The 13,351-nt window shown below is 48.0% G+C and overlaps 1 protein-coding gene across 9 annotated transcripts in view; it reads right to left on the bottom strand.

Moving 5' to 3' along the window:
- Positions 1-13,351, bottom strand: part of patj (PATJ crumbs cell polarity complex component) — a 254,271-nt gene that overhangs the window by 234,247 nt on the left and 6,673 nt on the right. For all 9 annotated transcript variants that reach the window (XM_034179316.1, XM_034179318.1, XM_034179317.1 and 6 more), the window contains 3 exons: positions 10,155-10,358; positions 9,939-10,078; positions 8,188-8,368 (listed from right to left, as the gene is read on the bottom strand). In XM_034179316.1, the coding sequence (XP_034035207.1) occupies positions 8,188-8,368; positions 9,939-10,078; positions 10,155-10,358 (525 nt within the window). The remainder of the gene's footprint in view (positions 1-8,187; positions 8,369-9,938; positions 10,079-10,154; positions 10,359-13,351) is intronic.

Below are 13,351 nucleotides of genomic sequence, written 5' to 3'. Positions count from 1 at the left end.
CAGCGAGGTCTTCAACTCCCACCTCTGGGAGAGCTTCTCCCAGATCCAGGGGGAGGTTGCAGACATGGAGTCCGAGTGGACCATGTTCTCCACCTCCATTGTCAATGCGGCCGCTCGTAGCTGTGGTTGCAAGGTCTCTGGTGCCTGTCGCGGCGGCAATCCCCGAACCCGGTGGTGGACGCCGGAAGTAAGGGATGCGGTCAAGCTGAAGAAGGAGTCCTACTTATCTTTGTTGGTAGGTGGGACCCCAGAGGCAGCCGACAGGTACCGGCAGGCCAAGCGTGCCGCAGCCCGTGCAATCGCAGAGGCAAAAACTCGGGTCTGGGAGAAGTTCGGGGAGGCCATGGAGGAGGACTTTGGTGGGCCTTGAAGAGACTCTGGCAAACAGTCTGACGCCTCAGGAGGCGGAAGCAGCTCTCCACCAGCACTGTTTACGGTGCTGGTGGGGAGCTGTTGACCCTGACTGGGGATGTTGTCGGGTGATGGAAGGAGTACTTTGAGGATCTCCTCAATTCCAACGTCACGTCTTCTGAAGAGGAAGCAGAGACTGGGGATTCAGAGGCGGACTCATCCATTACCCAGGCCGAAGTCACCAAGGTGGTTAGAAAGCTCCTTGGTGGCAAGGCTCCTGGGGTGGATGAAATCCATCCTGAGTACCTTAAGTCTCTGGATGGTGTGGGACTGTCTTGGCTGACACGCCTCTGCAGCATTGTGTGGCGATCGGGGACAGTGCCTCTGGATTGGCAGACAGGGGTGGTGGTCCCTCTGTTTAAGAAGGGGGACCGGAGGGTGTGTTCCAACTATAGGGGGAATCACACTCCTCAGCCTCACCAGTAAGGTCTATTCCAGAGTACTGGAGAGGAGAATCTGACCGATGGTCGAACCTCGGACTCAGGAGGAGCAGTGTGGTTTTCGTCCTGGTCGCAGCACACTGGACCAGCTCTACACGCTCCATCGGGTGCTCGAGGGTTCATGGGACTTCGCCCAACCAGTCCACATGTGTTTTGTGGATCTGGAGAAGGCGTTTGACTGTGTCCCTCGGGGCACCCTGTGGGGAGTGCTCTGGGAGTATGGGGTCCGGGGTGCTTTGCTAAGGGCTATCCGGTCCCTGTACGACCGCAGCAGGAGCTTGGTTCGCATTGCCGGTAGTAAGTCAAACCTGTTTCCAGTGCACATTGGCCTCCGCCAGGGCTGCCCTTTGTCACCGGTTCTGTTCATTATTTTTATGGACAGAATTTCTTGGCGCAGCCAGGGTGTAGAGGGGATCTGGTTTGGGAACCACAGAATCTCGTCTCTGCTGTTTGCGGACGATGTGGTTCTGTTGGCTTCGTCAAATCAGGACCTTCAGTGTGCACTGGGGCGGTTTGCAGCACAGCGTGAAGCGTCCAGGATGAAAATCAGCACCTCCAAATCCGAGGCCATGGTTCTCAACCGGAAAAAGGTGCTTTGCCCTCTTCAGGTTGGTGGAGTGTCCTTGAATCAAGTGGAGGAGTTTAAGTATCTCGGGGTCTTGTTCACGAGTGAGGGATGGATTGAGCGTGAGATCGATAGACAGATCGGTGCAGCGTCTGCAGTGATGCGGTCGCTGTATCGGACCGTCGTGGTGAAGCGAGAGCTGAGTAGGGGGGCAAAGCTCTCGATTTACCGATCGATCTACGTTCCGATCCTCACGTATGGTCATGAGATTTGGCTCATGACCAAAAGAACGAGATCGCGAGTACAAGCGGCCGAGATGAGTTTCCTCCGCAGGGTGGCTGGGTGCTCCCTTAGAGATAGGGTGAGGAGCTCGGTCACTCGGGAGGAGCTCGGAGTCGAGCCGCTGCTCCTCCACGTCGAAAGGAGTCAGTTGAGGTGGCTCGGGCATCTTTACCAGATGCCCCCTGGACGCCTCGCTGGAGAGGTGTTCCGGGCACGTCCCATTGGGAGGAGGCCCAATGGGACTAATTATATATATATATATATATATATATATATATATATATATATAGAATGTAAAACTATTCACGAGATAATCTATCTCACTCACAGAGTTTAGGTAGCTACTCTGCACTGTTGGTATATGGCATTAGAGAACATAAAGAAGGAATCATATCCTTAAACCTAGTTACAGCGCTTTCTGAAAGACTTCTAGTGTAATGAAACTTATTCCCCACTGCTGGGTAGTCCATCAGAGTAAATGTAAATGTTATTAAGAAATGATCAGACAGAAGGGAGTTTTCAGGGAATACTGTTGAGTCTTAAATTTCCATACCATAAGTCAGAACAAGATCTAAGATATGATTAAAGTGGTGGGTGGACTCATTTACATTTTGAGCAAAGCCAATTGAGTCTAATAATAGATTAAATGCAGTGTTGAGGCTGTCATTCTCAGCATCTATGTGGATGTTAAAATCGCCCACTATAATTATCTTATCTGAGCTAAGCACTAAGTCAGACAAAAGGTCTGAAAATTCACAGAGAAACTCACAGTAACGACCAGGTGGACGATAGATAATAACAAATAAAACTGGTTTTTGGGACTTCCAATTTGGATGGACAAGACTAAGAGTCAAGCTTTCAAATGAATTAAAGCTCTGTCTGGGTTTTTGATTAATTAATAAGCTGGAATGGAAGATTGCTGCTAATCCTCCTCCTCGGCCCGTGCTACGAACATTCTGGCAGTTAGTGTGACTCGGGGGTGTTGAATCATTTAAACTAACATATTCATCCTGCTGTAACCAGGTTTCTGTAAGGCAGAATAAATCAATATGTTGATCAATTATTATATCATTTACTAACAGGGACTTGGAAGAGAATCAGAATCAGAATCAGAAGACGTTTATTGCCATTGCCAGTGAACAGGATTCACAGACTAGGAATTTGCTTCGTTACAATGGTGCAACATTAAGAAGAGATAAAATGCTAAGATAAAATATAACATATGTGTCAAAATAACCTAAAATATAAGATAAAAAAAGAAAAATGAAAGGCTGTGTGCAACAGAAAAACAGAGAAACAGAAAAAACAGTGCAGTGGGAGGAGTGCAATTAAAAACCAAAGTACACTGTCTAAAGTGACCCATGATAAAATGATAAAGTGACAGAGTTATGAGGAGTTCATGAGTCTAATGGCAGAGGGGAAGAAACTGTTCTTATGGCGGGAGGTTCTGGTCCGGATGGACCGTAGCCTCCTGCCCGAGGGGAGTGGTTTGAACAGATCGTGTGCAGGGTGAGAAGGGTCAGCTGTGATCCGACCTGCTCGGCCCAGAGTCCTGGAAACGTGCAGGTCCTGGAGAGATGGAAGGCTACAGCCGATCACCTTCTCAGCAGAGGCCACAATGCGCTGCAGTCTGTGTCTGTCCCTGGCTGTGGCCCCGGCGTACCACACCGTGATGGAGGAGCAGAGGATGGACTCAATGGTGGCCGTGCAGAACTGCACCATCAGCTGGACAGGCAGCTTGGCCTTCTTCAGCTGCCGCAGGAAGTACATCCTCTGCTGGGCCTTCTTGATGAGGGAGCTGATGGTTGACTCCCACTTGAGGTCCTGGGTGATGGTGGTGCCAAGGAAGCGGTGACAGTCCACAGTGGTGATGGGGCTGTTGGTGAGGGTGAGGGAGGGCAGGGGGGTTGTGGCTTTCCTGAAGTTCACTATCATCTCCACTGTTTTCTGGGCGTTGAGCTCCAAGTTGTTGCTGCTGCACCAGGTCACCAGCCGGTCCACCTCCCTCCTGTAGGCAGACTCATCCCCATCCGAAATGAGTCCGATGAGGGTGGTGTCGTCCGCAAACTTGATGAGCTTTACAGAGTCGTGGCTGGAGGTGCAGCAGTTAGTGTAGAGGGAGAAGAGCAGAGGGGAAAGGACACAGCCCTGTGGAGATCCTGTGCTGAGAGCCCGAGTGTTCGAGACATTTTTTCCCAGCCTCACACGCTGACTCCGGTCCGTCAGGAAGTCTGTGATCCACCTGCAGGTGGAGTCGGGCACGTGGAGCAGAGAAAGCTTGTCCTGGAGCAAAGCTGGAAGGATGGTGTTGAATGCAGAGCTGAAGTCCCAAACAGGATCCTAGCGTAGGTTCCTAGGGAGTCCAGGTGCTGCAGGATGGAGTACAGGACCAGGTTTATGGCGTCATCTACAGACCTGTTGGCTCTGTAGGCAAACTGCAGGGGGTCCAGGAGGGGGTCGGTGATGGACTTCAGGTGGGATAAAACCAGGCATTCAAAGGTCTTCATGACTACAGACATGAGAGCCACAGGCCTGTAGTCATTAAGTCCAGTGACGCGTAGTTTCTTGGGGACTGGAACTATGATTGAGGACTTGAAACAGACTGGAACATGGCATGACTCCAGGGAGGTGTTGAAGATCCCCGTGAAGACTGGGGCCAGCTCATCAGCGCAGTGTCTCAGGGTGGCAGGAGAGACACAGTCTGGGCCCGGGGCCTTACGTGGATTCGGCCTTTTGAAATGTCTCCTCACGTCCTCCTCTTGGACCGAGAGGGCAACAGGGGGAGTGGGGAGGGCAGCAGTGAGAGGGGGGAGGTCCAGAGTGTTTGAATATCCAGTTGTGTGGGGGGTGGGAGGTGTGAGTCCTTGTCTTCAAAGCGTGAACAGAAGACGTTCAGGTCGTTGGCCAGCTTCAGGTCGTCAATAGAACGCGGTGCTTTGGGCTTGTAGTTGGTGATCTCTTTCAACCCCCTCCACACAGAGGCCGAGTCGTTGGCAGAGAACCTTTGCTGCAGACGTGAACTGTACATGGATTTAGCCTTTGCCACCTCCTTGCTAAATCTGTACTTTGCACCTCTATAGCTGTCTCTGTCTCCTTCTCTGAAAGCCACCTCTTTCTGCTGACGGAGCTGCTGGAGTTTAGGTGTGAACCAGGGCTTATCATTGTTATATCTCACCCTGGTGCGCTGTGGGATGATGCCGTCTTCACAGAAATGAATATATGATGTCACAGTGTCTGTGTAGTCATCTAGACTGTCTGTTGACGCCTCAAACATATCCCAATCCGTGGTGCCCAAGCACGTGCGTAGCTCCTCTACAGCTTTATTGCTCCACACTTTAGACGTCCTCACAACAGGTTTAGAGAATTTAAGTCTCTGTCTGTACATGGGGATCAAGTGGACCATCACATGATCTGAGAGTCCCAAAGCTGCATGGGCCACCGCGCGGTAGGCGCCGCTCACAGTCCTAAGAGAGACCTAATGTTTAATAGACCACATTTAACTGTTTTAGTCTGTGGTGCAGTTGAAGGTGCTATATTATTTTTTCCTTTGGAATTTTTATGCTTAAATAGATTTTTACTGGTTGTTGGTGGTCTGGGAGCAGGCACCGTCTCTACGGGGATGGGGTATTGGGAGGATGGCAGGGGGAGAGAAGCTGCAGAGAGGTGTGTAAGACTACTTTGTATATTAAGATCGAAGCATTAATTAATGGTTCGATCTTATATATCGAACCATTAATATATGGTTCGATATATATATAATTGGAAACCATTTGGAAGATTCAGACGGCTTTCAGTGGCTTTTCAGTCGAGTGAGTATCCGAGAAATTGTGTAACAGCTGGGCATGTCACAACTTGTCCTGTGAGACTTCCAACACGGACGTGCTTTTGGTTGTGCGCCATGAGCGGCTCCGTACCGACGCGCAAATTCCTCCGCACGTCTTTCATTACAAAATCTCCTGTAGCAGTGGAATGTGCCGCAAAAGTGCTATTGTCCAACTCTTCTGCAATTTCTCTGGTAGTCAGACGACGTCCCGGATCAACACAGCCTTCACTTTGGAAATGATCTGGTTGTTTCAGCCTGTCGATGGCCGCTCGGAGCGCGGCACGCCCTCCGCCGCTGTGGGCCGTCTTTAATCCGGTTGTAATGCTCCATCTGTGTGACGTCCAGAGTATCCTCACTGAAAGCCGTCTGAATCTTTCGAATGGTTTCCACCTGGCTGTCTCGCACAGTTTCTGGAAAAATTTGATTCAGCACTGTTCCAATTGCTCAGCCATTTCCCTGACAATGAAAATCCGACGAGGGGGGTGGACCAGTGCTCACTCAGAGCCTGCCCACAGGCAAATGACGCAACCGACAGGCATGAAAAAACTCACGCATGCGCACGAAGGTTCAAGCTTGGCTGATGCAAGCGCACATGATTCAAATCCATATAGTTTTTGCAAAAAATAAAAAGGTCCGATACTTTTCACACATTTCATATATATATATACATACATACGTATATACATATATATATATACATACATACGTATATACATATATATATACATACATACGTATATACATATATATATACATACATACGTATATACATATATATATATGTATATATATATGACCGTGGTCCAGCCCCCTCGGCGGATTTTCATTGTCAGGAAATGGCGGAATGATTTGGGCTTTTTTTTCCATCAGAATTTTTTCAGAAACTGTTAGAGACTGGCAGCTGAAAACCATTCAAGAAATTGATCTGGCTTTCGGTGAAAATTTTACGGGCTTCACAGAGAATAAAGAGTGTTACTACAGCTTTAAGGAAGGCTTTAAGGACGCTCGGCGCGCCGCGCTCTGTGCCGCCATCAAGAGCCACAAACCACCGGATCATTTCTAAACGGATGGCTCTGTGGAGCCGGGACCATCGTGTGCACTTTCTCTGGTTATCACAAGAGCTGGACATCAACCATTTTCCGGCAGATTTCACTTTTAACAAGAGATTTTGTCATGGAAAGCCGAGCGGAGGCTTCGCGCGTCACGATGCATTCGCTACTGGAGCGAGACAAAACCACCTCCATTTTGGTCTCACAGGACGGCTTTGAGATGGTGTTTAGACAGCTGTCGGTGGTTTTTCCATCGAGTGATTATCCGAGAAATTGTGGATGTGCCTGGACATGCCAGAACATGTCCCGTGAGGCTTCATCACAGCGTTGCTGTGCGCCATGCGGCACCGCCGCGACGCGTGAAGCCTCTGCTCCTCTTTCCATGACACAAACTCCTGTAACAGTGGAATGTGCCGTTCATTTCCAAACTGGACGCTGTGTTTTATCCGGGACGTCGTCTGACTAGCACAGAAATTGTGAAAAGACGTGGACATCAGCACTTTTTCGGCACATTGAGACAGACGTGCGGAGGAATGTGTATACATATATACACACACATATACATACATATATACATACATACATACATACATACATATATATATATATATATACACACACACACACGAGGTCTGTTAGAAAAGTATCCGACCTTATTATTTTTTTCAAAAACCATATAGATTTGAATCACGTGTGATTGCATCAGCCAAGCTTGAACCCTCGTGCGCATGCTTGAGTTTTTTCACGCCTGTTGGTTGCTTCATTCGCCTGTGAGCAGGCTTTGAGTGAGGTGTGGTCCACCCCTCTCGTCTATTTTTTTATTGCGAATAAATGGCTGAAGGATTTGGATCTTTGCTGCATCAATTTTTTTCCAGAAACTGTGAGAGACCTCCAGGTGGACACCGTTTGAAAAATTAATATGGCTTTCAGGGACGATTTTATGGGGATTAAACAGATTACGAGGTGTTACTGCCCCTTTAAGGACGGCCCACAACTGCTGAGAGCGCAGCGCGCTCCCAGCGCCGATGGACAGGCTGACACCCCGCACAAACAACCAGATCATTTACAACGTGAAAGCTTTGTTGATCCAGTACCTCGTCTGACTGTGAATGGATGAATGTGACACCTCATTGTAGAGCACTTGAGCACCACTCTGCATTTAATCATTAGTGATCGATCTCTGCTCCCCTCCACAGCATGTCTTTTTCCTGGTTCTCTCCCTCAGCCCCAACCAGTCCCAGCAGAAGACTGCCCCTCCCTGAGCCTGGTTCTGCTGGAGGTTTCTTCCTGTTAAAAGGGAGTTTTTCCTTCCCACTGTAGCCAAGTGCTTGCTCACAGGGGGTCGTTTTGACCGTTGGGGTTTTACATAATTATTGTATGGCCTTGCCTTACAATATAAAGCGCCTTGGGGCAACTGTTTGTTGTGATTTGGCGCTATATAAAAAAAATTGATTGATTGATTGATTGATTGAGTCTGCACCATCTCGGTACAGACTCATCGTGCCTATGTCGTGGGTGCGTAAAGGTTCGAGAATTTTATGATGTCATTAAAGTACAACTCTTACCCAGGAGATCACAGAAAAATCAGCAGAAAATTCAACTGCTGAGTTTTCTTACCGGGTTGATGGCAGTGGTGGGTGGTGGCGATGCATTCGGTGCGCAGTCCCTGGCCACCACCAGGTCCACCCTCTCTCCAGGCTGCTGCAGCAGGGACAGCGCCTGCTGCTGGCTGATCCCTGGCTCCAGAGCACTGCCATTTATCACCAGAATCTGGTCCCTCTCCTGGAGACGTCCGTCCCTTGAGACACAACACAACCATTACCAGCCACGCCCACTTTAAATACAATTAAAGCTCTGAAACTTTTGTGTTTCATACAGGGGTCCTTATGCACCCAAACCTGATGACATTAAGATTCTGAACATCTGTCTCATTTAAATATGAATTCATTCAGAGAAAGAAGAGAGAAGTTTCCACGTGGAATGTAGAACAGCAGACGAAAGACTCTACAGGGTTCACTGGACCTCATGCAGGTTGGACCTGAGTGTGGGCTTGGAGATGACCTCTGACCGTGTGACTCAGGGTGGGTTCCTGCCTTCTTACAGTCTGTCCGCATAAGAGGACCATGAGAGCCGTTTCTGTATCGTGGGTACTGGACTCAGACCAGGATGTGCCACGTGACTGAATTTGACTGCGTCCATTAATGTGGTCTCAGGGTGGCATTTACACTTTATGCAAATGACGGCTTCCTCACCATGTGACCCTTCAGTGTGCTTTAGAAGATGAAGGAAGAAGGACCACAAACTCCAAATCTTAGCCCATGGTACGCTGTTGGAAGATAGTAGACTAACTCTTCTGGGTTGGGGCGAGTTAGTTCCAAGAGAAGTCTGTTGGGATTTTGTTCACAGGTGGGGATAAAGGGTACAGAACTGAATGCACAATCTTCAATCTGATCTCTGCTCTGATCCTACTGGATTAGTCGCTTCTCCTTCAGCTATCAGAATGCCTCCCAAGCACCTGCTTATGGATGTTTTCCAGCCATGTTCCAATCTAGGAGGAGATGCCACAAGAGACTGGAGGGATTTATACCCATGTGGCCTGGAAATACTTTGGATCCTCTCAGAGGAACCACAGGAAGTTATTGGAGGTCTGGAGTCTTTTACTGTACTTATATGTATTTATTTTCTAGCATGAACCCAAAAATCAGATGGCATGGGATCTTACTGGGTGGTACTGTTAAAGGTTCCAGGTTCTCTTCCCACCTGGTCCTTTCTGTGTGGAGTTTGCATGTCCTTCCTGTGTTCAATTCCATTTATTTTATTTGTACAGGGTCAAATCACAACAAAGCTGCCTCAAGGTGCTTCACACGAGTGAGGTCTAACCTCACCAAGCCCTCAGAGCATGACCACAGGAGATGGTGGTCCAGAAGAACACCGTCTGGTGTTCATGTGGGTTCCCTCCGGGAGCTCTGGCTTCCTCCCACTTCCAAAGACATGCAGGTTCAGTCAACTGGTGACTCTAAAGTGACCGCAGGTAAGATGGTGAATGTTTTTTTCTGTCTATATGTGTGGGTCCTGCCCAGGGTGGATCCTGCCTCTCACTCATGGCCCGCTGTGACAGGCTCCACCCCCCGGGACCAAGGTTGAGCTAATGGATGGAAGTTGAAACTGTATTCTCGATTGAGTTTTGAGACCAAAGGCAGACTTCACTCTTCACGTCTGTGATCTCCTGAAGTTTTTCTCATTTGCTGATTTTGGTTGCTCATAACCAAACTCGCTGCAGCATGGAGCTCGTTCCCATTTTGTGTTCCTGAAATCACCATTGGAGTATTTTACCACTTTGAAAACAGCAGAGATATTCAGCTTTGAACCTGTGAGCGACGCCTCCAGGCTGGATGTGTTTGATGAAGACACCTTGACTGCTGCTTCCTGCAGGGTTCAGACCGACCACGCTGAAGCCCAGACCGCCCGACGCTGGCCGGGACAGACTGACCTGCTCGGTCTGACGGCCCTGCACACAAACACAGCAACACGTGTTGACATGCGTGCGCTGGGTTATCTGCATGACTGCATGTGGCTCCACCCACCTTGCTTGCAGCGATGATCCACCTCTGGAGCAAGTCGGTCGAGGGCAGTGCCAAACTGTTGGTCAGGATGGAGGAAGAGGCTGACAGAGTGGGCGGGGCCATGCTGCTGCTGCTGCTGCTGGGAGGGCTGATGGTGCTCATGATCAGCTGACCCTTTTTAGAGAAACTGAACTCGCTGCAGACCTCAGGCGGCATAATGCTCAACTAGAGAGAGAGAGAACAAAAAAAACATCAAATCTAGTCTGCTGAATTTTTTTAGAAACAACTTCTCTGTTTGACCATAAAACTGTGGAACTGATGATCCAACAGACACGGCCTGACTACTTCTCGACTCTGAGCCACAGAAGCCCATCACTCCATCAGAGCTACCGGATGTCTTGGTGGCTTCCCTCACTTGTCTACTTCTTGCACAGTAACTCAGTTTTTCAGAGCTCTGTCCTCCAGACAGATTAACTGTACAGTAACAAACATACTGTTTGTAATTCTTCATGAATGACATGAATGAAGAAATGAACAAAACGCCTGAACAAAAATGTTCAGGTGTCCATCTTGCCTTGCCTAAAGGAAACGGGCTGGAAAAGTAAAAATGAACCCTTATATTTAGTTTTTTCAGTTACTTATGGTCTCTGAAATCGGGGACTGTGTATAAAATGGTTAAAACCGCATGAATTAAAGAAACGAATGTCTGGACATTTCATTTTGGCTGTGTACTGAAGAGGAACGCCAGGCTTTCTGTTGTAAAGGAGGATCACTGGAGTACGTAACTGAAGAAAAACAGTTCAAGTGGACATGACAGAGCACCCAGGAGGAACTGGACTGTTCCAACCCAGTTGTCTCCAGCAGATCCAGTGAAGTTTGAGACATCAAAACACTCAGGTTTTACCAGCGTCCATAAAAACACAGATCTGCATTATGGAGCGGTAAAGACGCGCCCTTATTTACAAGGACGATGTCAGACAAAAAGAAAGACGTAAGAGGAAAAATAATGAAACAAGGGGGCCGGGGGGGTAAATCAATAGATTCCTCTGCAAGCTCGGTCTCTCTAAACAGGTAATGTATTAATGACCTTTACACTCACACTGTGGAAACTTATCAGTCTGCAGCTTATTTAGGCCAGGCTGACGTAGCAGGATCCTGAGCCATTTCATCAATATGCCTCGACAAGGCCGTTACTCAAACCAAGACACTAGATATTAAAGCCTGATAGATCCGCAGAGCCGAGGGAGGGGGCACCACTAAATAAAGAAAGAAAGCTCCATCCACCCTCCAGCGATGCCTTCATAGACTCAGCTGTGACCTTCACAACACAGAATATGAAGCCCCACGCCGGTTATTGCCATTATCTTAATTTGGCTAGCGTGCGTTGTTTATTGTAAAGGCGACGCGTCAGTACAAGCTGGTGCTGAATACAGATGGCGATGCAGTGATGCATCAATGTCCACGCTCTGCTGACTGCACACCACAACCTGATAGGCAGTTGGCACAGGGGCGGAGTTATAAATGTCACATCAGAACTGTGGGTCCACAGAAACGTGTTTTCGTACACGGTGTGAGTCCAAAGGATTTGTGTGTCTGCTGCACCGAAACTAATTGAAAACTGACCTTTGACATTTAAGCAAAGTCAAGTCTGGGAGCAAGTGGTGGTGCTTTGACAGCAGATGACATCACAGAGGTGGGAACAGAACACAGGCGACTGCAGAAGCCCTCAACAAACACGTATGCTGATCCCTATTCATATTAGAAAACTCCAGGATTGATTAGTTACACTTTTGTATTTTTATATTTTATTTGGGGAAGCATGGCACAAAGAGGTCTAGTAGTTAGGTGTTGGGCTTCAGACCAGAGGATCTTCGGTCTGAAGCCAGACCGGAAAACCACTAAGGGCCCTTGGGCAAGGTCCTTAATCCCCGAGTTGCTCCCGGTGTGTAGTGACGCATTGCATAGCAGCATGCTGACATCAGTGTGTGAGCGTGTCTGTGTGAATTCTGTGGAATGATCTCCCTCTGTCAATAAAACAGTCAGATTCTGTGGAGACTTTCAAGTCCAGACTTCAGACACAATTTCCCTTTCATATGGCTAGCATACTGGTATAGTGTGTGTCTATGCTTTTTACTCTTTTAATTCATTTTATTAGTAAACGGAGCGGGCCGCAACCTCAACTTTATCTAAATTCTGGGTCTTTTAGTGAAGTTTAGGGCTCGTGGCCGGCGATCACCTTAGTATTTCTTCTGTTTTTCTTGCTGCTTAATGCTGACAAATTATACTGTATTTGTTGTCTTTCTGATGCCTGAGTCTGCTTTATTTTTCCTTTTCTCTCTGTTTAAGGTGCAGCTCCATGCAGAGATGGGTGTGGTGTTCCAGAAACTGTCCTGTGCGCCAACAGCATTTCCTGTATGTTTGTTTTGTGAATTGTTTTGTATTTTATGTCTGTATCATGGCCCAAGCAGAGGGTCACCCCTTTGAGTCTGGTCTGCTTGAGGTTTCTTCCTCAGAGGGAGTTTTTCATTACCGCTGTTGCTCTGGGAGTTAGTAAGGTTAGACCTTACCTGTGTGAAGCGCCTTGAGGCAACCTTGTTGTGATTTGGCGCTATATAAATGAAAATAAATTGAATGTGAGGCATCATTGTAAAGCGCTTTGAGCTTCTGATGCAGTCCATTTATTATTATTATTGTTGTAACAGTTGCGAATATAAGGGGTGTTTATTGTGAAAGGAGGTGTGTTGTTTCTCTTTTCTTTTCACACCAGAGCCTCCATGCTTTTATTTTGGTATCCCGCTTTAAGCATCAGCACATCTATATATCCTCGGTCCCACCGAATAACAAGCCATTAATAATGAGCCACGCATGGGCGTGTCAGCGAGTATTTGAAGAATGATCCACGTTTTAAACTGTCACGTATCCACTACTAAGGCGTCTCTATGTGCCTCTCTGCACCTCACATGTGCCACATATCAGCCTCTAGTGAGTCACGACCATCCTGTCATTTGAGCCCCGTCCAGCCTCGAGTGGTTCTTGTCGCCGCATATGATCCATGTCAAGCTACATATGATACAAGCAGCACCATGATTACACGGCACTGGTGCACGTTGAGGCATGAGTTTGGTTCAAACCTCCAGCCCTTCCACACTTGTGTGGGTTTTCAATTCACAGCATCCATTCAAGATGTCACATTTTTTAAGTGCAGTACAAAAAAAGAT

This window comes from Thalassophryne amazonica, chromosome 10 (assembly GCF_902500255.1).
Source record: "Thalassophryne amazonica chromosome 10, fThaAma1.1, whole genome shotgun sequence".
Lineage (NCBI taxonomy): Eukaryota > Metazoa > Chordata > Actinopteri > Batrachoidiformes > Batrachoididae > Thalassophryne > Thalassophryne amazonica.
The sequence above is the reverse complement of the archived record's forward strand: the minus strand, read 5'-3'. Positions and strand labels throughout refer to the sequence as shown.